General features: G+C 39.2%; 1 protein-coding gene across 4 annotated transcripts in view; it reads left to right on the top strand.

Annotated features, from left to right (window-relative positions):
• lpp (LIM domain containing preferred translocation partner in lipoma) overlaps positions 1 to 26,086 on the top strand; it is a 212,197-nt gene that overhangs the window by 140,103 nt on the left and 46,008 nt on the right. For all 4 annotated transcript variants that reach the window (XM_022199643.2, XM_051947252.1, XM_051947253.1 and 1 more), the window contains 2 exons: positions 1,603 to 2,199; positions 25,856 to 25,952. In XM_022199643.2, coding sequence (XP_022055335.2) covers positions 1,603 to 2,199; positions 25,856 to 25,952 — 694 coding nt within the window. The remainder of the gene's footprint in view (positions 1 to 1,602; positions 2,200 to 25,855; positions 25,953 to 26,086) is intronic.

Consider the following 26,086-nt stretch of genomic DNA (forward strand, 5'->3'; position numbering starts at 1 on the left):
GAGAATCTCAGCAGTGGGGTTGTGGTGCTGCTTTACAGCCATCTCTTCCCAGGAACACCAGCGTCACAAATCTCAGTGATTTAACATCTTTCCCGTTCAAGCAGCTGGAGTCAGCACAAGTGTCATTTGCCATTGCCAATCTGCTGTCATGGCGTCCTCTGCCAAACAATTTATCCCTTCCCCTCGTTCTTTATTAGCCATAGATTATGGGTGGTCGTGGACAGTTCAGAGCCTTTGCTGTCGAGGTAGCCTTGTAATTGACTGTGGGGAGGCAGGGTTGGTAATCATTTGAGCGTAAACCACACTATCAAGAAAATGCTGGTGAATACATCTGTTGTATTTCCCCCACTGAGCAGGATGTCATTTACCCACGTTTTTAGCTCATCTTTTTACTCTTACTTCCAGTTATATATCTTTTTAGCCATTCAAACACAGTAGATCCAGAGATGGTAGTGGATGACTAGTCTGCCGGTTTGCATTTTGGTCATTTGTCACTTTGGTGAAGACTGAAATATCCAACAACCAGTGTTTTTTATTGGTTCTGGATGATCTTTTGATTGCAAATGGTTGCATATGACATCAATCGGTCAATGTATGGTAGAAATAACTAGCCTATGTTACCTGATTTGGCATAACTTGTCTGTTTTCTTGGAATTTCTGACCATTTCATGAACAAAAATGCTTAAAAAATGAAAGTCTAATTAACAAAGCTGGTTGTAAGTTATGTCTAGATTTCATGCTCAATTCTTATTCTTTTGGCTCTGGTGAAGTTTCTCCAAACTCCAAATAAGAAAAACCCTGATAAGTATTTGAATGATTGAATGTCTTGCATATATTCATGCCAAAATAATGAATGAGATAACTTTTGGTGGTTTTCATACAGTGCCTGTATCGCCACCATTTGTGGTTTTTGGTCAAGTCTTAATAACTGCCACACAAAAGTTGCTACACAATTTCATGCCTTCCCATTGTCAGTTGCTGTTTTCTAGTGCATGACCTTGCAGCTGTTTTAGGATAGTCAAAATCTTTGGGCACTTTGCCCACTAGAAAGCAGTATTTACTACAAAGGAGGTACTTCTGAACAGGCCTGAAAAAACTGCTGTACAGGTCTTGATGCTCACTGGTGGAGATGAGAACAAGCAGCATTTTCATAGAGTAGCAGTCTTTTCCTGCAACACTGCCATCAAAAACGTAAAATTCTCAAATTTAGGCTAGCATACCAAATCCTTCATTGTTCTTTTTCCTAAGCCAGATGGAACTGGAGTCACATCCAGTAATTAGTATTTGCCATTGTTTTGGTTCACTCAGAGTAAACGTCATAGCTCTCACATCCTAAACCACAATGAAGCTGAAAAGTCTCATACAGGGTCGTTCCTGTAAATGTTTGCGCTGCTTTGTGCCGTCCCAGAGTCCCTGCAACAGAAATGTGTCTAATAAATTTGGTGATCCCAGGACCACCATCAGGCCAAAATTGTTCTGTGTCCAATATTTCCATTCAAACCAGCTTGTTTTATGTACAGTTCATTTTAAATGTGCAGTTCAAAATGGAGTAAATGTAGTTAGCTGCTTTAACTGGAACACATTTTTCCTACTTTATCCCAGAATTCTGGATCCTCGGCAGGCTCCACCCCCAACGCTCCAGTGACTGGTTACAAGCGTATGGTCATTCCAACTCAACCACCTCTGACTGCCACTAAGAAGTCTACACCCAAACCTCAGGGCCCTGGGGGAGTCTCGTCTATCCCGCCTTCCTCTGTCAGCCCGGTGGCCAAGCCTCAAAGCCACATGGCTCCTCAGCCTGTTCCAGCCTCCTACGCTACAGCATCAACCCCAAGTCAACCCACCTTCAATGTCCAGGTGAGGTCGGCCCAACCCGGCCCCCAGCATCAAGCCCCAGGTGGGCATCACTTTGGCCAGCAGCCCATTCGCAGCCCAGCACAGGTGCAGTACATGCCTGCCCAGCCCAAAGGTCCAGACTTTGCTTACGGACCGCCGCAGCCTGGTTTCTCCCCGATGACACAGGGTGGATATCAAGACCAGCACCATCCAGGAGGACCCCAAATAGGGGGGATGAGTTCCAGAAGACCTGAGCCTGTCCCGGCTCAAGCATATCAGCCTCCAGGCCCTAAGAAAACCTACATCACAGATGTGCCACCAAGCTTGACCCCTTACAGTTCTGGACCTGTTGTTCCACCAAAGGTAAGAACTTTTTTAATCATGCACCACTGACTCAAACAGTTGCCATTATTCTTGGATACTGTATTAGAAATGGGCTTTCTGTGAAAGAAAGGTTATTGCCATCCATCCTTCCACTCTTTTCACTGTTTTCTGCAACCTTTCACGGTCTGAATTGGTAGCATTAAGCTAAGCAGTAGCCCAGCCGTCCATCATCTCCTGACTCCTTCTTGAGAATTCTGAGGCTTTTCCAGCCCAGCAGGGATATTTAATCCCTCCAGTGTGTTCTAGGTTTTTCCCTGGAGCTTCCTCTCAGTTAGATATCCCTGGAATACCTCCACAGGGAGGAGTCTTGGAGGCGTTCTGATTGGACACTTGAACCACCTCAATTGGCTCTTGTCAAAAGCGTAGCGGCTGTTCTTCAAATCTCTCTGGGATATTTGAACTCCTCTGCTTATCTCATAGGCTGAAAAATATAAGTTTGGTTACTTTCAACAAAAACTCTGTCCTTTTAGTCACCATTCCCATTCAGTGTTTAGGCTTCAAACATGGAGAATCAAATTTAAGCCAAGGTTTTGTGTGATATGTCAGTGAATTCACTTTATGATGCAGTTCCTCTGCTGAAGTCTTTTTCCTTTTTATTGTCACGAATATGACCCACACGTGTTGAAACTCCTCTACCTTGGGTCACCTGCTTACTGACAACAGCACTGCTTTAGATGAAGTGCTCACCCACGTACACGGAGCAGTGTAGGTCACAGCATGACGGAGTCTGAAAAGCACAGTCTGGTCTCATCTTCTCTCCGTAGCATCTTTCTATTCATGTTATACACTCTTTAATAAAGCAGAAAATTGTGGGTGCGCAAGGGTGCAACTGTGTGTGCAAGATTGTGAGTGTGTCAGTGTAGTGCTTACTGTTGCTGCATGCTCATTTGTGTGTATATTTCTATGTATGTGTACATTTATGCAGCATCAGATGGCAATGCAGTAGGGAGCTGCTTGCCATCTCTCGTTGAAATGCCCTGAATAAACAGTTGTTTTAACCTTTATGAATTGTTTAAAGATTTGCTCTGTTGGGGGTTCACAGCATCTGATTCCATTTGTCTCGTAAAAGGCAGCTTATATTCAACAGTATACGTCTGCAAGCTATGGTATGTAAATCGGAACTTCAAGTAGCTGCACTACAATATTTATTTCCAGTTTAACTGTACACAGATGGAATGTGAAGATGTGACCATGTAGTTGCAAGCCTGTATGTGTTGCCTTGTATGTGGTCTTATTTTATCACTGGTCATTTCAGAAAACAATATTTAGAAGCTCAAAGAATTGACCTGTGCTTAGCAGCTCACTTGAATTTTTACATATGTAGAGAGATGTTTGCATGGAGTTGTGGTTAGTTTGTCTGTTTTGAAAGTCTCAAAAAAGCAAAAGCACAAACAGAACTATATAAAACTGAATAAGAGTTGCTTTGAGTTGATTAACTACCTTATTTGTTACAGGTTACATTAAAAAAAAACGGGGTAAAGACTTCCACATCTAATTTGTAGAAGCTCATTGTGGATGTCACACGACCATGGCATCCTATGAGCACAAGTTCCTCCAAACAGCATGTCCAGCGATGGCACATCTCAAAATAATCATCAGCAACACTCCAAACAAGTGTACCTAAAAAGGAAGTTAAACAAACGTGATTTTTTTTTTTAATTGAAAAACGAAAAGGAGAAACTCTAATGAGCTGCACATACTTTTAGTGATGTTCTCACAATAATAATCATGATCGTCCTGAGGCTTCTAACCCTAACCATACCAGAACAATGCTGTGTCTTTATTTCAGGATTATCATCTGGTAAAGATGCAACCTTTTTGGTTAGAACATGCAGTTTTAGCCTCAGCTTGAATATGCTGCTTTTAACTGCATATTTAAGACTTCTTTTGATAATGTTCTTGTTTGAAACAGATTCCACTTGAAACATTAAAAAGACTGCAAGTGAATTCATGGAGCTAAATTAGTATAATTAACCACATGAATTAACTAGGAGCAATCAAGCTAGTGATGAAAAGCCCATTTTTGTCTACTTTTGTCAGAAATCAAACACCTACAGTTTCAAAAATCACAGAAATTAAAATGGTTAATGTGGCATTGATATCATTGTAAACTGCTCTTGTGCTGTATAGACTTTGACAGGCATAGCGACTAAAGCTACAGTAACTAGGGTTTGATGAGTGGACAGTTAGACTAGATAGTCTTCTCATTCTCTGCATCAAAGAAACTGATCATATCAACATTTTTAACAGTTTTTTCATTTAAAAGGTGTTTAACAGTGTTCCTGGTGTATGATTCAATATTGCAAAAAAGAAATTTTTTTTAAAAATTAGTGCAATAATTCCCCCCCCCCCCCCCCCCCCCACACACACACACACACACACACACACGCACACACATAAAGCAAAAAATCAAGTCAACAATGTATGAGAGAAAATAAAAAAGAAACAGCCATTTACATGTAGTTAAAAGCACTGCAAGACACTGGCTCCAGCTCCAGACCTTTTTATAGAACTGTACTTGACTGAGAAGAAATGTATAATGCTGTCCTCCCTCAGAACAGAGCAGTCTATGCCACAGAGACAGCTATTCTAATCTCAATATATCCAGCCTTCGACAATCTCTGGAAAGTGGAAGGCCCTTGAGTTTTCTTTAATTCAAGGATTTTATGCTGGTTGAAAATACAAACTGGGCCTCCCAGCCTCTGGGAATAACTCATCAAGGACTGTACTTTACTAAATACAAATTAGCTTCAACATTGCAGCAAGTATCTTAAAAATAAGTCTAATTATATTTGTTCAAAACAAAAGTCTAGATTTTGCTTGAAAAGCTTGCTTTGGTCCCAGTATGATGCATTATTAAAAAACAAAAGGTGGCGTTTAATAGATTTGTGAGCTTCTCTTTGATTTCAGATAAAAGCAAATCACTAATTTTACAGATATAGCTTGTATGCTGTATATTTGTCTTTCTTTCCCAAGGATATAGTGGAGCAGGATAATAGGCTCTGTGCAGCCCCCTACTCCCTGCACTTTTGCTTTATTTGAAAGCTTTGAAACATATCAGGAAACCCAATGCTCCATATGCAGAAATTCATCCACTGTGCTGTAAATGACTTTGGTGTCACAGATCATGTTTGACCTGACCCTCCCCTAAAGTGTGTGCATCCAAACCTTAGCTCTAATCCATCTTTATTTATTTGTGTGCAGCATAGCAGATATTTAATGCCAAAACAGACCAGAGACACTATAAAAGCCAGATTAGAATGAAAGCAAAATCTGTCAACTTTGCCTTTATGATCATCACTCTGCTTGACCCGATGTCGTGACATGTTCATAACCTTTTACAAATGGTGTTAAGTCTACTTAAAAGAAGTGGGCTGTGCCTCTTTTAATCTGTTGTGCAGATAAACCAGAACATCAACAATTAAAAAGAACTATTTACATATTTGTCACAATCATCTAAAGTGATCTCTAGTCACTGAGTTAATGGTGGTTTTATGTAATACCCGAGACTTTCTCAGTAGGGGGTCTGTGACTTTGATTGAGGACTTTATTAAAGAGATCATTTCATATAAATGAGGGTATTCATAGAAGGTCAGTGTCATTAGAAGTCCAAGATAAACTCCTTGGAAGAAATTCTATGATCCAGACTCGTTCTGATTAGCTCGCTGCTCTGCCCACCCCCTCTACCCACGCCTTCCTCAGCCACCCAGTCCCCCCACATACCTTTACTCACATATAAACCAAAGGTGTTCCCACATCAACACGCTTCAAGGATGCTTAATTGCCTAAATCTGCAAGTGTTTGATCTCTATTGTGGTCTAAAAAATTAACAGATTTCATGGCTGCCGGTTAACATACCAATTTCCACGAGTCTTTCCCATCTTTGCCGAAATTGGAGAAAAGCTAAGCTGGATGATGACTTGCGTTATTGCTGAGCTTGAGTGGCGTTTGACAGGGGAGGATTATTTTGAATTGCTCAATCCCTGCAGCCAGTTAAAGCCCCCTCGAAGGTCAATGATGGTTTCAACTGTCAAACTCGTTTAAATAACTTGACATTTTTCTGCCTTCCAGTTCTGGCCGCTTTGCCTTTTGACCTGCACAACAACATTAGCATATGGTGCCATCAGGAGGAGTCCAAAGAACCATTTTAATCATGTGGTGTGAAACGTTAATAATTACTTAAAACTACGTTTGCTAAATGAAAACTAAAATCACACCTCACTTAAAGCAATTCACTGTCTTATTTTCTTTAACAGTACAACGACTTTGTTATTCTGTATTTTGAAGGTAATTCAGGATTTTTTTAAAATATATTTTGGCTTAACAAGTCTCAGAATGTAGCACAAACTCCAGTTAATTCTTTTAAGGCTAATTGAACAATTATCGTGATGGAAAGTGCAACATGCTTCTGAATTTGTGTGCAGATGAAAAGGTTTTTGTCTGTGGATTGTCAAACATTTTGAATCAGGTTTTGAAAAACATAAATTACTCAAGGCACAAAAAGTAAACATAGTCCACAATATAATATTTAATAAAATAATTAAACAGTAGTAGTTGAATAGATTAAGCAATTAAACAACACACACAAACTCAAATGAAACAAGACTGCTTTAGTTAGCAAAAACACTCACAAATCTGATGTTATTGTGAGCTTTTTGTTCAATGTTATTGGATAAAGCTCTCAGATGTGATACCCTTGTGTTTTTGCTATTATTATTTTTAAGTAGGGAATTTGTGGGGGAAAAAAAGAAGTCAGATTTAAAAACAGCACCGTGGTTTTAGATTTCTATTTCTTGATTTTAGGACATTTACGCATAATACAAGACACATCTGTAGGACCATACTGTGTTAAATAGCTTAACAAAAAAAGGGAAGGTGGTATGTGTGTGGAAGACACTGCACATATTACATGCAAATAAAGACTAAAAGAGGACCTAGGATAGACCCCTGAGGGACCCCACAAAGACTAATGATATTGCATTGACCGTGTTTTTCGTCTGTTACTGTTAGAAAACTTAAGCACTCATTTTCTTCAAGGAGAAATCATTTGAAAGTATAGTTTACAATTTTGCACAAACACAAACATTCTAAATCAGAGTGTATCCATGACTCTTTTTTATGCATTTTTAAGTCTTGCATTTGAAAAGGTTAATGAAAAAGACATAATTCGAAAAAACACCCCCAATTCTGTGAAAAATGTTTGTTTTTCAGCTTTTTAAAAAACAAAAACTTCATGATCAAAAATAATGATTGATGGAAACACTTTTTGTTGCATACATTTAACATTTTACTCACATGACTGATCAGCTAGATCTGCTTTTTTAAATGTCTTTGAAACATGGCTGGTACCAACTGATATCAAAGATTAATGAAGACTTTCCCAATTACAAACAATATCTAAAGGCTTCCCCAATTTTTCTCTTATAGATGGTCAAAATTAAATTGTTTTTTTCTCAGCTGGTTTTGTTTTCTGCTTATGTACAGCCATACATAATGTAGCCTGTAGCACCACTTTCTGACAACACATTCAGCATAATTTATTCCTCCAAAAGCAGTAAATGGAAATAATCCTGATTTGTAACATTTCAAAAGTAGAAATTTTGCAGAATCTGAATCTTACACTAAATGGAATTGTGGTTTCATGTGCCTAAACGTGACCATAAAAAACTAGAATGATAACTGTTGTTATTGATTACCAACTCATCTTGTTATGTTTATAGAAAGTAAAATCAGGTTGTGATTACATTTGTTGTTGCAGTTGAGCTGTACAGGGATGTATTTTGTAGTAGACTGGGTTACATGTACACAGAGGTGCTTGCATTTATGCATGAAAAGGTGTTCAGGTGTGAACACATGCTGTGTTTATATCATATGTAATGTTGTCTCCTCAGGTGGTTGACCTCAACTACCCCAAATTTGAGAACCATGTTCAGGTCTTTAAAAAGCAAGCAGACAGAGTGCAAGGTTACCAGCTCTGCTATAGATTATGAGACAGGATTCTGCGCCTGGTGCGGGGTTACCATGTGTAACTACAAAGTGAGAGCCCAAGGCTCAGACAAGATGAAGACGTTATCTGCAACCCTGTGATCTCTCCTGTCTACAGATGCATCTTGAAACAAATTGCACTTTGTTCTACATCAGCTACATATTGACAAATAGTCTTGTGTTTTTTATTGTCTTGAAAATTATCATTATCAAGTAGCATTATTGAAAAAGCAGATTGTTTCAGGTCAGATCAGAGATGATCAGAAGGGTCTATTTTCATTTCCTTCACAGCCCTGTTGAGCCGGAACATTGAAAGCTCATCCACATATATAGTGTATGTGTGTTTTTCTCCAGTCTTATCCACAGAGTTTCCCTCTGGCTACATGAAAAAGAAATAAATAGTTCTTTAGAATTCCTTACAGCTGCCTTCTATTTTTACTAAACCATAAAGTGTTAACATTGCTTAAGATAAAGCAGCCTTAATTCTCACAGTATGTATAGTCCGACACATTTATTTATTTGCCATTCAAAAGCCACCACGCTTAAAGGACATAATCATGAAATCTATTTCTGTGTAGCAATTTGATCCATATTAATGTAAAGTGGAGCTTTCAGCAAAATGATTCCACTCAAAAAAGCTTCTGAATGTGCAAATGTGTGTGTGTGTGTGTGTGTGTGTGTGTGTGTGTGTGTGTGTGTGTGTGTGTGTGTGTGTGTGTGTGTGTGTGTGTGTGTGTGTGTGTGTGTGTGTGTGTGTGTGTGTGTGTGTGTTTGTAGGTAATGAACCTAAAAGTATAATTAGAACATTTTACATTTGGTTTCTTAGTGATATTGTCTTGACAGCACAATTAAAAAACAAAATGAGTTGTGATTTTGAAAAAGCACACCCACTCATATTTAAGTCTGAATCCTCCAATTACACCTGTGAGCCACTCTGCCCTCTCAGCAGTTTCTTTGTTTCTTCTCATCCTGTTCAAAGCACCATTATACATAAAAGCACGAATAATATTCTCTCATAATTATTCACTCAGAGTGGACTGGTAGCTTTAGTTTGGTCATTATTTAATAACATCCAAGTTTTTGTTGTTTACTGTTCATGTGTTAATGACACAAAAAACCCTCATAACTTTTTCAAATGGAAACAGTGAGGTCATTCATCGTTCACAGAAACGCCTTGTGTGTTTTCTTGATGCATCCAATCCTTTTTCATCATTATTAAACATTTGTACATCCAATAGTTTTGAAATTTTGAAGATTGTATCCTCCCTGCCTGTGCTGGCACATAGACTTTTTCCTTTATATTGGCATCACCAGTAGACCAGAGAATAGCCCTGTACTTATCATTGAGGCGTTCTGATGTTCTTTTTTTAAGCTGTAGTCTCCAGGCCGATTGGTGTTACTTAAATAGGGAGAAAACATCTACGTCAACAGCCTTTGGGGATAAATTCATTCGTTTTGGCTGTGGGAGGAACAGACTCCTCTTGATATCCCCTTTTTAAGGACTTTCTAAACATTGCTCAATTGTTGTATTTTTCAAGAATAGTTAATTATGTTAGAGAGCGCATTTCACTGCTATGCTACACCTTAATATAAACATGAAACTTTATCTACTTAATCACTTAAAGAAATTATAAGATAGAGACTTGCTACTTACAGAATACGGAGTACAAATCTCGACATGGATTCTGTGCCACCAAAGATGGCAGTGTGTATGACACACATCCAACCCTCTCCATATGAAGTCAATCATCTTTGCAACAGTCAGTCCAGGAAACATCCAGCCAGTCATGTTGCACTGACTCGAGCACAAACTGATATTTTACGCTGTAATCACCAGGGCATCAATTTCTATCTCCTGGTATTTTCAAATGCATGTAAATCAAATCCTGGATCTCTCAGTTCATGATTTTCTTTAAATGGATTGATTAATTATCATTTTAATTATGGAGTTTGTCAGATCAACAGAAGAAAAACAAACCCATCATTCAAACCTTGAACTGCAAAGGGGGTCATTTCAGCCCTAATAGGAACCACTGAATAATGCTGTGCTCACCAGTTAAACCACACCTGTGAACATATCAACAGCTGTTGTTTGATGTCTATTGATAAGCAGTCTATCATATTTTAATCTACAGGCAGCTAGATTTGATAGACTAGATAACTACATAGAGAGACGAGGAGAGCTGAATGAGATAAATGATAAATATTTATTGCTGGCTTTAAGAGATGGGATATCGAGCCAGGGGAGAGTGAGTGGCTGAATGCTGAGGAACCGGGCTGGTTGCTGGTTGTACAGAAGAGATAAAACCATAGCTGAGTCGAGCAGAAAGTCCAGAGTGTGGGAACCTAATCTGAACCGGTAGGGGGTCCAGGGCTGAGGAGATGAGCAGCAACTACAATCTGGTGAGGTGGAACTGAGTTTATAGGAGTCTTAATTTCAAGGAGGGATGAAGGTGGATCTGTTCTGACCCTGACACATCTGTATCTTAAAATGTGGGCTATTAGACTTGTTCCATTTGAACGCATATTAAAAATCCTGAAGCAACTCTAGTAGTAATAGCACTCTGCTTCTGAGGCAGAACTAAACCAACAGGTTAATACCCTAAAATTATTTTTGGACTTTTAATGCATGCTCTTTTTCTACATTAATTCAATTATTTAAATGTGTCTGACTTTAAAATATATTTGACCATCTTGACCTCTAATGAAATAACTTCAAGAAATTGTAAAATTGATAGACGCCAAATCATTATTTTTTAAAAAAAAAAACATAAAAATGAACACCTGAAACTTCATTAAATGACATCTTTGTCAGTCCTGTTGCAGCAGGAGGTAAAAATGACCCCTTGGCAGCTCTACAAGATGCTGTAATATTTAAATGTCGGCAGTTCTAGTGTTAAGAACTGTGATTTAAGCCAGTTGGTAAGAGGTGAGCTCTATTTTCATGTAGAAAATAGGTATTTTCAAGTTAACTCCTCCTGTAAAGCCAGTAAGTACAACCCCACTATACATCTGAACATTATCAGTGTGTTTTTTTTCATCTTAAAGCTGCTACAGACATCAGGTAGAAGGGCACATGACAGTTTGCTGTTGGTATTACGACGGTGTTCTCAAAACTTTCCAGATATCAGTAGTTTGCTGGGAGGAAATCTGGGGGTCAGTGAAGTAAATCTGTGAAGTGCAAAGTCCCTCAATTTTTTTTTTGAAGAAGTTGTTTGCAACTTAAAGCATATATATTGTGTTTATTTACACACATTTACACAGCAGATACCTCACATAGTGTGTCGCCAAGCCCATTGTAATTAATAATGTTAGAAACAGTTGAAGTGATTTGAATAGTCTGTGCAGAGACCTTGTCACATACTACAGAAAAGGCCACATGAGGCAGTTAATCCTCTCACCCTTGAAGCTCATGTCAGTTTGGAATATTAAATCTATTGCCTCATATCAGTTGACTGATGCCTTGTAACCATGCAGCTCACATTCTGGTCTGTTGTATCATCAGAAGTCATTACACCTCTACTGCAGGTCAGACGGTGTGGCAGGGATCAGTTGAACTCCTCCAGCTTCACACATATACAAGCTACTGTGTATAATTACTGCTGTGCCTCCGGCCGTGCTGTTGGATGGTTGGTGGTCCATACTGGATCTGGTTACTAAGTGCTTCATAGACTAAAGGTCAGTCCTCTGGGTCTGATCCTTCAGGTCGCTGATTCAAAGTGGATCTACTTATGTTTCATTTTCTCATGCCAACACATCAGACAGCTTCCTTTCAGTATCTGCTTCCAGGTTTAAAACAGATTCCCTGAGCTTAAACAAATCTCCATCGTAAATATAACCACAAGCAACAACACAGGATTTAGGATCTTTAACCCTCATCCTGCTCAACCTACAGACCTTAGAGCTGTAGGTTCAGCAGTTTATTTGCTTATCATATTACTGTGTGTCTTATTGGAAATCTAAATTCATGTCAGGTTATTTTAGAGATCTGAAAAAAGTATAAAAGGTTTTTTTTTTTTTTTTTTTTTAAATAAAAATAGGCCACACTGTCTCAAATGTCTTGGCTCACATCTCACATTACAACTGATATGTAGTAACTGATTTAACGGAATCCTGCAGCTGTGGAAATATTGTTCCTGGGAATATTTATCTCCAGTAGCTATCAGGAACTTGAAACTTTAGTTGTGTTGGACTCAAATTGGAAATCCCAGTTCCCCACAGGTATTTTTCCTGTGAAATTGCTGGAGATTTTTTTTTTTGCAAGAATTTCTTGGAAATACCTTAATCCTGATTCCTGGCTTTAAGACCAAGTGTGTTACACAATGTGGACTCATACACAGATGAAACTATGAAACTGAGTAGATTGAGGGTCAGCACTTTGATTAAATGAGATGAATTTTGTGCATTAACTTGTTGATCTCATTTGGAAGTTGCTTTTCTTTCTCTCCAGTTCCTTTTTGGTTGTTTTTGATTGGCTGGTTCTTTCGGCGAGCCATAAGCCCCAGTAGATCAGAAGTGTTTGTCACATAACCGCTCATAAATAATAGGCCCTGCCATCCTGTTCTCCTCATGCCCCCTCTGAGACGAAGAGCACGGCTGGTAAATAACTGGCTGGATCAATACCTGTCATTGCAGTTCAGTGAGCCCCGGCAATCCAAAATGTCTGAGCAGTTCATTTTCTTGTTTTCAGGCTTTCCTTGCTGGCCTGTAGTGAAGAAATGCAGATGTGTTGTACAATACTAAGATTGTTCTTCAACTTTAAGTGTTCATATTTTGAAATAACATTTACGCAGCCCCTCTGACATCAACCCACAACCTACTTGTTCTTTGTGAGTCTTAAAACAAACCTACCCTTCGTTGTGAAGCTAAAAGGCAGACAGAAAGACATTTGACATCGTAACTGAAGACAGTCCCCAGACTAGTGAAAGACCACAAAGTAAGTGGTTACGAGCCCTTAAGTTTATTTTTTACAAAGTTCATTTGTAAGTCATCTCCAAGGGACTTTCACAGTTCGCGACCTGTATGCACACCACTTTACTGTGCTGCTCATTTTAAAAACTGAGGCTTTGTAAATCTCCACCATGAATGTTGGGGAGTCAAAAGTGAGGCGAAATCTCTGGATGCAACAGTGGAATCAGAGAGGCTGCAACAGATTCAAGATTTGACACCCTGAGCCCCATACATTTTCTGGACATTTCTTGCTGCTGTCACATTTTTACTCACTGCGGGCTCATATTTCAAAGTCCTGCACCTTTATGGAAACAGTACAAGTGTGGTCACAAGTAGTGATAACTCAAAATGTCTTTATGTGCTGTAAGACAAAGTCATGCCATAAATCATTACAAAAAACAAAACATCAGAACTGGATTTCTTAGAATGTTTTTTTTAAAGTGCAAAAAAGCAAAAAAAAAAAAAAAAAAAAAAAAAGCAAAAAACCTGGAACCAACATGTTAAATTTTCCAAGTTCACACTGATGTTGCCAACGCTGGAAAAATGTAGCAGCTCAATGTACTTTAGATATTTTCCAACTTACATTTTTTTTAAAAATTTGTTTCTGCTCTTGCTCTGTTAAAACACTGCCTACAGTTCAACCGAGAGTTCCAGAATTTTTGTAATGTGTCTGTTGGTCAAAACTGAGTCATTTATGGCATGTGCTTAGGAGTGCAGAACTTTTTTTTTTCTTTTTTTCAGGATCTGGTGAAAACAGTTTATTTACAGCGATTTTTAAAATGTGAAATGCAACAAAGTCATTTTGAATTTTTGGAGTAGCTTTGGTGAGCATGCATCACGTATCACCACCAAAAAGTTTAAAATCCAGTGATTCTTTTTGCTTTTCCAGTTTTTGCCTCTGAGGAGTGATGACATTTTTAGAAATTTAAAAATTTTAGAATTTGCCAACTGGTTTGAGAGTTGAAAACTGATTCAGGCTCAGACAAGGACTCACCTGATCAGAAAAGACAGAGGCGGAAATACTGCCATAGCCTGAAGTATTGATTTTTTTAAAGACATAATTTAAAGCCAGACACACTCAAAACACAAGATTGGAACCAGCTACACAATTAATTGATGAGTATTTTAGTACATGAACTAATGCTACTGTATGTTAATTTGTAGTCACTGGTGATCTTTGTTGGAACAGCAGTAAAATGTTTAGACAGTTTTCATATTGATATGCGGATTTTATCATCTGTTTGCCAACTATTGATGCTTTTTGTGAGATTTAATCACATGTATTTCACATCTGTTAGTTTGATCATTCTGTTATTTTTCTGGGAGTGCTCTTCTTAAAAAAAGCCCACAAAGATTACATTTAATTTAAGATTAATTATTGTAGTTAGTGGGAGTTTGTCGATCCATCTTTCAGGCATTCCAGCACTTGTGTGTGTTTGATAGAGAAGCAGAGTTGAGGGTTTAACCAGCTTTTGTTTTACCTCTACTGTCCAGATACCGTTTCATGCTGGGTGACCTCCAGCTGATATGACAGTGGCTGCATTTCCACAGTGTGCTTAAACATAAAAAAAGTATTTAAACCTCTGTTTTTAAAGAGTTATGTAAAAGGATTGATTTAATTAGCCAACTTTGGTTAATGAAAAAAGCACTGATGAACTGTCTGACACTGGTCGGCTGTGCTACTGTATTGATCGAAGCCTTTTTCCCTGTAAGTATAATTCACAGGAAGGCAAAGTGTCAGCTTGGTTCAATCACCTGCATAAACAGTGGCCCCTGCTGGCTCCTCCTGGACATGATCTCTATCAGTGTCCACACATCTCTGCACACAAACAAGTTTTCTCAGTCTTTTTTTTTTTTGGATCGTTGCTGAATCTAGATTCCTCTCTGCCCTTCTTCACATCCTCTTCTGTCCACAAAATGAATCCGCCCCTGGATCGGAGTTCGTGAAACGTGTGCACTTTCGAAACATTTTTTTCCCATCAAGGGAAGCATCCCTGTGCAGATCGGGGCCTTTGTGTTTTGTTGGCTGCAGCGGTATCGTTTGGTCAGGAGCTATCTCTCAGGGTGTCATTCACATAAACCATGTAGTTGTTTAGGTGGAAAGCAGAAGGATATATCATGGTTTGCTTGGGTGGTGAAATTACACAGGAGAGCAGCAGCACTGTGTATTACAAAAAGGAAGTGCAGGTTGCCAGTACATCGATTTGAAGGGACAACCTGTGTGAATCTTCATTATGTCCACCGCATGTGTTTAAATATAGATCCAGGCTACCACATGAGGAAACGGTAGGAAGAATACTTTGAGCTCTCACCCAAACCCAGGGAAACCTGCATCCTCTTTAATATGGTGTTTGCTACACTCACAGGATTGTAATAGTATACAAAGAGACGCCAAATAAGTTTTATCTCCGTCCCAACAATTTGTGCAGTCATTTGTTGTTGTTGTTGTTGTTTTTTTTCCCTCAGATTGCTTGTGGCACCCCTCTCTACACTCTCAGATTTTCAAATATCTGTTTGCAGGGGGATGTGTCAGTTCCGAACAGATGACCTACTTTTTACACACGCACAATCTTACAAACATTGAAAGGCCCCTCTACATACATTACATGTCTGCGAACGCTGAAATGCATCCCATAATGTGAATTCAGTTTACAGCAAAGATTTGAATGGCTGCGGAAAATGTCAATTATGGAGCTGGTTAATTTTTAATTATCGTCGGCTGCTCTGCACACAGCTGCTCTACAGTTGACTGTTATTTTTTTCCTCTGCATTTAATTGGAGCTGAAACAGCATGACCTATTTTGTTTGGAGAGAATGTATACTTTATCTGTGCCTCCTCAGAAGGTGGCCTTGAGCTTAATTTGCGGCGCCGTGATGCTTCCTCTCAGAGTGTAATGCATTACAGATTACTCATAACCTGTTTAACATCGTAAGCAGCAAATTCATCAACTGGATTACATAAAGCCGAGAACATGTGATTCCTTTCACGTACGTGGCAAATTCTTAAACTAATCACGCGGCTGCTAGAAAAATGACAGAGCAACTTTCAGCACTAATGTTATTTTTGTCAGCTTTATTTGAAGCAGAATACCTGCTGCGTCCTTATACTGCTGAGAGTGGCGTCTACGTCCGATCAAGTCAGCCTGGTCAGTCATAGGAATGAATCTCAGTAATGAGGTGCTCCCAAAGGTTTCTTTGAAGTGCACTGCTGTGTCACCACAACACAAACAATGTCTGGCTTTTAAAAAAAATCCAGCTGTGAAAATGCATCTCTGCAGTCTGGAATTTAAAAAAAAAACTCCACTATTAATGGAGTGCATTTAATACACAGCATCTTCAAGTGTTTATGTATGATTCTAGACACACGACATGCTGAAAACCCCTCGACACACACGCAAACACATGCTAACTCCCTGAAAGGATAGTGTGACTGATCCACCAATCCGTCCATTGTTTCGGTAAAACGGAGTCGCCTAAGCTGCTATAATCACTCGTTTAGTGTTGTGGCAACAAATGCTTATTTTTAGATATTACCAATCCAATAAAAATAAATTCAATCCCTCATGAACCCTAACTAATGTCCATTTGCCGTTGTTGTGTTTATTATTACTATTATTTTAATAAGCCATTCACCTCCTAAAGGCTCAATGTCCATTTCAGTTAATACCATTGTGATTTAGGAAACAAAAAGCCAGGATGTCAGATTGTGAGCTGACTAAAGCTCCTCTTCTAAAAGCCAGAGTTAAAGCTGAAGCTCCATTGACACTAAAGAGCATTTTGCATTGTAAAGTCCATCATCATTTAATCTGTGGATAAATATGTCTGTGAGTGATTATGTCTTTCTTCAGTTTGTGCTGATGGTGCAGGAAAGCTATTGTTAAAGGTGAGACAATTGCTTTCGGTTTAAGGTGGAGTGTTGCATTTACAGTAAGTAGAACAGGAGCTGATAGATGACTGCAGGTTTAGAGACACAGATTAGTGTTGTTTAGCCGTTGTCTTTCTTCCTACAGTGCTTGTACTTTCCCCCCCTCCTGGTTATCACTTTCAGCTCAGTGGTTTGTGCTGTTTATGCAGCGCCTCTCAGTCTCATTGTCTTTGCACGTTGCTGTTTGGACTGTGCAGGCACAAAAAAAGCACTGGCCTAAATATGAGGATACAACTTGTGATTCCTCAAAAGTTCACTGACATTTGAATTCACCGCACTTTGTGTATAAGGAAATGTAAACTGTAAGGATAGTGTAGCTATTCTGTATATATTTTTTTTTTGCATTTTTAGGAGGGTAACATGCTTTTGGATCACTAATAGGGATATTCCCAGCAACTAGTCCCTGTTGATTGAATAGAAATTCAGATTTAGACTAGTCGATTCATCTAAAGATAAGAAAACACTCCAGTTTGGATGTGGTCATTTTGTACCCCAGGACAGGTTTAATATATTCCATTCACTGTATGAAGTGTTTGCCTTTAACAAAATTTAGTGAAAGCACTGTCACTGCTGTATTGGCTGTAGTTGGGTAGTTATATGTCAGTTTATTCTGACACAAGCTAGATGCAACCTAATTTTCATTTCCTAGATCAAAATACAGCTATACCAGCTATAAGCGATCATCTGTCCCATGTTCCTTCTTGGTAGTTTACTCGTGGTTTTGTACAATATGAAAATATGTATAATTAGCTTAAACTACTAATATCCCTGGTTCCAACGAGCAAGAGTAAGATTTTTTTTAATCATATAGTGACATCATTGTATAAATGTCAACAATCTCATGTAGTGTTGGTTACGTTCTTGGTCTTAATGTTCAACTTTTTCAAGGACTCACTGTCATTAAGTCTGTATTCTATATTCTGCTCAGAAATCAGAAAGTAGTTAGCTACGTGAAAGCTAATTAGTTGGCTTCAACTTTTGTGATATTTACACACGTGGACAAAATTGTTGGTACCCCTCAGTTAAAGAAGGAAAAACCCACAATTCTCACTGAAATCACTTGAAACTCACAAAAGTAACAATAAATAAAAATTTATTGAAAATTAAATAATCAAAAACAGCCATTACTTTTGAATTGTTGATTAACATAATTATTAAAAAAAACAAACTAATGAAACAGGCCTGGACAAAAATGATGGTACCTCTATAAAAGATTGAAAACTATTTGACCAGAGTGACATGATTAACTCAGGTGTGTCATTTAATTGACATCACAGGTGTTTCCAAACTCATAATCAGTCAGTCTGCCTATTTAAAGGGAGACAAGTAGTCACCCTGCTGTTTGGTGAAAAGGTGTGTACCACACTGAACATGGACAACAGAAAGCGAAGGAGAGAATTGTCCCAGGACATCCGAAAAAAAATGATAGACAAACATCTTAAAGGTAAAGGCTATAAGACCATCTCTAAACAGCTTGAAGTTCCTGTGACAACAGTGGCTCATATTATTCAGAAGTTCAAGACCCACGGGACAGTAGCCAACCTCCCTGGACGTGGCCGCAAGAGGAAAATTGATGACAAATTGAAGAGACGGATCGTTCGAATTGTATCCAAAGAGCCCAGAGCAACCTCCAAAGAAATTAAAGGTGAACTCCAAGGCCAAGGTACATCAGTGTCAGATCGCACCATTCGTCGTCGTTTGAGCCAAAGTGGACTTCATGGGAGACGACCAAGGAGGACACCACTGCTGAAAAAAACTCATAAAAAAGCCAGACTGGAATTTGCAAAAATGCATGTTGACAAGCCACAAAGCTTCTGGGAGAATGTCCTTTGGACAGATGAGACCAAACTGGAGCTTTTTGGTAAGGCACATCAACTCTATGTTCATCGACTCAAAAACCAAGCATACGAAGAAAAGAACACTGTCCCTACGGTGAAACATGGAGGAGGCTCAGTAATGTTTTGGGGCTGCTTTGCTGCATCTGGCACAGGGTGTCTTGAAAGTGTGCAAGGTCCGATGAAATCTGAAGACTATCAAGGCATTCTGGAGAGAAATGTGCTGCCTAGTGTCAGAAAGCTTGGTCTCAGTCGCAGGTCATGGGTCTTCCAACAGGACAACGATCCAAAACACACAGCCAAAAACACCCAAGAATGGCTGAGAGAAAAGCGTTGGACTATTCTAAAGTGGCCTTCTATGAGCCCAGATCTGAATCCCATTGAACATATGTGGAAGGAGCTGAAACATGCCATTTGGAGAAGACACCCATCAAACCTGAGACAACTGGAGCTGTTTGCTCATGAGGAGTGGGCCAAAATACCTGTTGACAGCTGCAGAACGCTCATTGACAAATACAGAAATCGTTTAATTGCAGTGATTGCCTCAAAAGGTTGTGCAACAAAATATTAAGTTATGGGTACCATCATTTTTGTCCAGCCCTATTTCATTAGTTTGTTTTTTTAAATAATTATGTTAATCAACAATTCAAAAGTGATGGCTGATTTTGATTATTTAATTTTCAATAAATTTTTATTTATTGTTACTTTTGTGAGTTTCAAGTGATTTCAGTGAGAATTGTGGGTTTTTCCTTCTTTAACTGAGGGGTACCAACAATTTTGTCCACGTGTGTAGATGATATTCAGACTCCCACTGGATGTTACATTTTATTCAACACCTGTTCTGTCATAGGCTTTTCCTACACTGAGTATTGTGTTTGTCCCCCAATATACAAAGAAGGAGGCTCAGACAGGAATGTTCTCATTGAAAGACTCGCCACTTAAAGGAGAAAAGACATATCCTGCCCCCTCCCAAAATTCTGGTTGCCTACTTTGTAACACTGATTGTATTTAAAGATGGATGACGTTGTTACGGACATTGCTTTGAAGCTCAGTGTGGTGGCTCCACCTGTCGCCATCTTAACTGTCCTGCTAACTCCTGGCTAATCCCAAAAAGAGCAAAGATGTGGAGTGTGACTGGAGCTGTGGCGAGCCATACAAACATCTCTGGGTCATGAACTCCTATAATGATACTCACCCGTCGTTCAAAGGGGCCATGCCCGTATTTCTGCATAACTTCAAGCTTTAATAGAAATGAATTATGTGAGTTATATGCAAATCCATCCCCCGTTCAGTTGTATTGAACTGTAAATTTCACTATATAGCCCCACACCGTTTTTTGTGCCAGATTGTAAAAAGGGTTACTTCCGCTGTAAAGTTGGACATTTTAACATGGGGGTTCTATAGAGATTGACCTGCCTTCAGAGGGGCCTCAAGTGGACATTTGAGGAACTGCAGTTTTTTGTCACTTCATCAAAGGATGTAATTTTCAGGCAGAGAGGTTGCCAGTTGCGTTCATGTCAGAAAATCAGAACTATGCCTGCAAAAGCTTGCATCCAACATGGCTTGAAAAGATGCGAAACTCCCAGAAAAAGCTGCAATTATGGCCATATCACGTCAGCCAAAGTCAGTCGTTTAAAGTAATTAAATGCTTACATTTTTTACAAAAGCTGAACAGACTTTTTTTTTCATACCATCTTGTGCCAATCTACAGAGAAATCTGAGTTAGGAATACTATTATTCACAAAGCTATGCATGTTTCCTTGTTATTCAAACTCTATAAATAATAAGTTGTGCAAAAATACCAAGAGCTTACTGTATGTTAATACTGGTCAACTGTATGTCTGAGTTTAGACACCAGTCGGATCGGATCAATAGAGTATCCACATCTTCCTCACATTAAAACACATGTATAACTTTAACCATGCTGCATCATTAATGTGACAGGCAGAGCTGACGTGCTGTGCCGTGTTTTATCGTACAGATCTGTACATTCCCGTCGTTCTGAACCATAGGAGGTGATGATATCTAAATAGCTGCAGGTTCCTGTTCTCCTGCGCTCCTTTGTTCCACCTCCACTAACAAAAGTGCAGATCTGATGCCCTGGGAACAGTTGTCTCTCCCATTCACTCTCTATCACTGCAGTGGAAGCAGGAAAGACAGAGCCTGAGGTTTGGTTCTTAGCGGGACACGATGCTGTCAGGGCATCAGGTGAGAGCATGTCATGAGCCCCCCGAACCCTCACCCCACCCCGCCCACCCCACTCCTCACTTAATCAGTTCTGACACAATGCCAATTCCACAGTGGGTGGCACACACAGCTTTATTCGTAGATGTGGCAGTCGGGCAGTGATCAGCTCCCAGAGTCTGTCATGCTGGATCAGGCGGCACGCAACACTGGTCACTTGCTGATTTTATTGTTGTTTTTGATTTTAAGTGGTCTGGCATTTAACAACTCTCTCAAAATCATTTGTCAAGTGGAAAGGCAGTTGATGGTCCATCAGGATGTCTTTCAGGGGTATTACAGCTGATGGAAAAAAGAAAAAATTCCCAGGCAGCAGATGACCTGAAACTCTAAGCCCCTTATATGGGAAAACAGTGGAAAATAGGTGCAGCTTTTAACCCAGTCACCACTAAATTTAAGCACTAACTTCAATGAAACTGCGGCTGAGTGTCCTGAGGGCGTAGGCAAACAATTTACTGAAGTGAGCCAGACATAACTGAAAAAATCATGTCTGCAGCACGTATAGCTGCTGTATGGTTTCTATTGTTGTCTCTGAAAAGCTGAACAGGAACTGCGAAGCAATCATAAAGCATGCAGGGAAGCAATTTCTTTCTCTTATTCAAGTGAAAAATTATTCCGTGCTGTCACAAAAGACTCCCTAACAAGGTGCTTTAAACTCTCTGGCAGTGCGTTGCTGCGGGGTGTCACAGAGTGGATAAGATATAAATGAAGCTTAAACTCAAAAGTCTGTTTCTGGTAATAGCAGCATTTCGTTCCCTCTCCAATGTGCTTTTGATGTGGAGCTAAGATTAACAGTGTTAAATCGTCTACTTCACTGTCTGAAACTAACAACACAGGCATAATGAGCAGAAGGTTGACAACAAGAGCTGCTCTTTGAGGTATACGAACGTTGAACAGATTTATTTTGTTTTCTTTTGTGCAGGTTGTTGTATTTGAATTCAGCTCCTCCATGCAAACCACCTCTGACCATTGTGTATTATTTTAAAAAAGGCAAGGGATTTATGGTGACAACAGAGGAATACCCAACCGCTGAGGAATGTTCCCTTTTATCTCTTCCTAATCCCCCATCATATGATTCTGGCCAATGATGGTGAGCGGCTGAGGAGGCACAAGGTGCCAAAGAATCCAGGAGATCAGGCCCAGCTGCTCTCTAGAGAACTCGCCAGCGTGGCAGAAAGATTTGCACGTCGAACATGTTGAGTTAATGAGGCCTACTGTTTGGGCTTCCATTATCAGCCTGCTGCATCCTGATCCAGGCCCAGCAAACGTCATGCATCATAAAATTTAGATGCTCCTTGATACATTGTGAACAGTAAGCAGAGCTCAGCATTTCTCACTGTCACCGGAAATTAACCCCGCAGACCATTGACTGTACTCATTTCAAATATGCTGTACAGTTGCTTTACCACCTTTAATGTGTTGTTGAAACTGCATATATTTTTGTACCTTCGTCTCACACATTCACAGTGAGATCAATTGATGAAATGTATCCCTTAAATGCACAGGTAATTTTTCTACAACACTCATCCATACAGAGGCAGATTAAGCCCTATATTAAAATCATAGTGATGTTGAAATTTTATATACTAATTAACAACAATACAGTAATATGTGTATTATTTTATTTCTGACATTTTTAATCATTTGTAAGCCATGCTTTCCTAGCATAATTTAATGTACATTTTGAAGTGTTGCATGACAAAAAGTTAGCAAAAACAACAAAAATGTTGCCCAATTTTGTAAAAAACATCTTTCATCGCTTTAAAAGAGTTAAAGTGATTCTCATGCACATGACTGATGAACTGATTCTACCTCTTACTTTGTCTTTGCCAATATGAAACATTTCTGATACCAGCATACATGAAAGCATAATTACAACTTGCTTGATTGAAAACAATTCCAAAAGAATTGTCGATATTTTTGACTTGTAGATTTTTCAGTAGTTAAGCTTTATTTTTTTAGCTGTTAAGGAACCAGGCTGTTTCTGGGCTCTAAATCTCTGTTAATTCCAATCATGCATAACGTAATCTATGCCGGCATCTAATTTTAGCCTATTAGCTCCAAAGTAGAAAGCAAGCCTTTGAGTGACACCTACATAACCTAAAATAGTCAAATCAATAATCGAGTATGAATGGATGGACGTGTCAAAACATCCCTTTTGTTGTCTCCAGCCATGGCCAAAGCGCCTGAAAGCTATCAGGAAAATTTCCTCAAAAAACTACTTGTGCATTTCTAACAGCAGCGTCAAGGCAGCTGAGTTTTGAGATTCACTCATCAGTACCAACTTCTCTGCTAACTGGGTGTATGTTCCCCTCTGAATTGCTCTTGTTCGTGTTTCAATTCTGATTTTAAATGATCTGATCCATGATTGGCACAGAAACTAATTCCTCATCATTAACAGCATCGTTTACATTTTTATTTGCAGAAATGTTATTGTCAAAATCCTCTAAAATCCCAGAAAATGCTTTTCTGCACTAAACCTGTAGCTCAGGTGCTGCATCATCATGTTCCTGTGAAAATAAACCAAACACATCAGTTCTGTAACAGTGTGTCTGGATTTAGGCATTGGAACACTTCTCAGGACATCAAACTGCCAATGGTGGAGTCTAATAAAGCACATTTACTCAAGTTGATCAAATTTTTTAAGTACAAATTCATTATACTTCCTCAGCTCCACTACATCCTTTTTGCTCCACGCAACCTTAGTTACTTTTCAGGTGACAAGTTGTCAAATCGTATATCTTCTCTAAAAACAACATATCTCCAGATCAAGTTTTCAGTTTGTATTTTTCTGATAAACTGAATGATTCAAAAGCTAACTTTTCAGAGATACCTGGTTCTTACAGGGCAGCAGTGCAACAGACATTTAATAATCTTTTAGAACATGCTGCATCACTGTAGATTAAACTATCCAGCAGGTTATAAGACTGTTAAAATTAGCTCAGTCTTTAACATCCAATGCAATAAAATGCAATTTGAACATTAATGCAGCAGTAATATTAATCCACAGGCATCATATCTTATAGCAAAACATCGACTGGGAGTATTTTTTATGCAGAATAGATACATGTAGTCCTGATACTTACAGTAAAATTTAATACTTACATTTAATTGAAGTTTTAAACACACACATTTACTTGTGTTAACATGTTACACCTCGTTTCACTTCAGTGAAGGATTAGAATACTTCTTCCAACAATGTAAACTAGTAAATAAAACATTTCCCTTTCTAATTTTCATTCATCATACTGTTATTGAAAGAACTGAGGTTAATACATCCCTAAGGTCACTATCAACGCTAGATACTTCTTGGCTAATTTTTCATAAGCTCTTTTATCATTTTGATGTTTTGATACGTAAACACTGTTGAAGGCAAATAGTTCAGAAATAGGGAAGAATATCAGAGACTTGAGTGCTGATTAAAAAAAAAAGAATGAATTACACAAGGTGCAAAATAGCCCTGAATGCATCTGAGGGTTAAATGCATACAAATTGAGTCAATAGTACCAGAAGTATCGCACGACAGGTTCTGTAATTACTCTTTCATTCTGAATACAAAAATGTCTTTTCCACTAAATCTCCTATTGACGAATCCGATTCCTTTATGTGACACAGTAAACCGCGAATAAATTAACACAAAACCAGGCCCTCGGCTAACATTCACCCAGCTCCCAGATGTCACAATTAGGAGCCCTTCAAAGGTCAGCTCAGATCTCGGCCCGAGTTGCGATATTGAAAATCAAATCTACTATAAAGATTCAGCCGGCCCCAGATCTAGGGAAGGTCATCCGAGTGTCACCGATTTCTGGAAGATAAAAAAAAAGCTCGGCCGCGCAGCACGAAAAGAGTCAAGTTCAGGCCTCCGGGGTGTCTGAAAAGGACACATGCACCTGTGACGGGATTGTGCCGTGAACCGGAGCCGGGGGATGAGGGAGGGGGATTCTCCGACTCTGAGGATGATTGGCAGAAAATGTCAGGCACAACACGTCAGCCCCATACAGACACACAGCAGGCAGATGTCAGCGACTGCATGATAAGGAGGAGGGCAGGCTCACAAGGAAAAGGAAGGAAGTGGCATCTTCAGAGAGTTATGTCATCCTTTCCAGAATCTTTTACAGATTAGGCCCCAGCACAGCTCTCACCTAAAGTCCTTTTGTGCTCAGAGTGCGACTACATAACTATCTCCCGACCTATCACCCAAATGTACGAGACTTAAAAAGCAGCTTTCTTCTAATGTCTGCCTCTTCTTTTCCTCCTGCTATCATCATTTTCCAAACACAAGGATTAGTCAGGGTCACAGTTTTTTTTCCACATACTTGTATTGCACAGAAGGAAATGCACAACCTTCTGGGCTGCACACCACCGGGGCCTGAGCCAGGGTCAGATATCTCAGAGGAGAAAGGCAGACGAAGACCGTCCACTGCATGTTAATTACAGCGAATGTGTTTTGTTTGACCTTGAGACGGTTCAACCTGATTTATTAAAGTCAGGTTTTTCTGAAGCGTTAAGTTGAAGTTGGACACATTTTGTAAAGAATACATTCGCTGCACTTTTTCTTTTCATCTGAACCAAGACGGACCACGGGTAATATTCATCAGAGAGGTGAAAGTGAATGCAAGAAACTGCTAAAATGTTTTTCATCTCCTTGTTGAGCTTCGTGAATCACAGCTGCTGAATGTTTCTTTGTCTTGTTTTTCAGGGCAGTGCTCCCGTTGCTCACCCTGAAGATGAGCTGGAACGCCTGACCAAGAAGATGCTGTTTGACATGGACAACCCTCCATCTGAGGAGTATTTTGGTGAGACACCACAGCTCGTCTCATTTACACTCCATTAGCAGTAGGCTTTTTGACTTGTCACATCAGGAGTAAATACTGAAATGATTAACACTGCAGCTCATTGAAATCTCTGCTAAATGCCTGAAAAATGCCTA

This window comes from Acanthochromis polyacanthus, chromosome 4 (genome assembly GCF_021347895.1).
Source record: "Acanthochromis polyacanthus isolate Apoly-LR-REF ecotype Palm Island chromosome 4, KAUST_Apoly_ChrSc, whole genome shotgun sequence".
NCBI lineage: Eukaryota > Metazoa > Chordata > Actinopteri > Pomacentridae > Acanthochromis > Acanthochromis polyacanthus.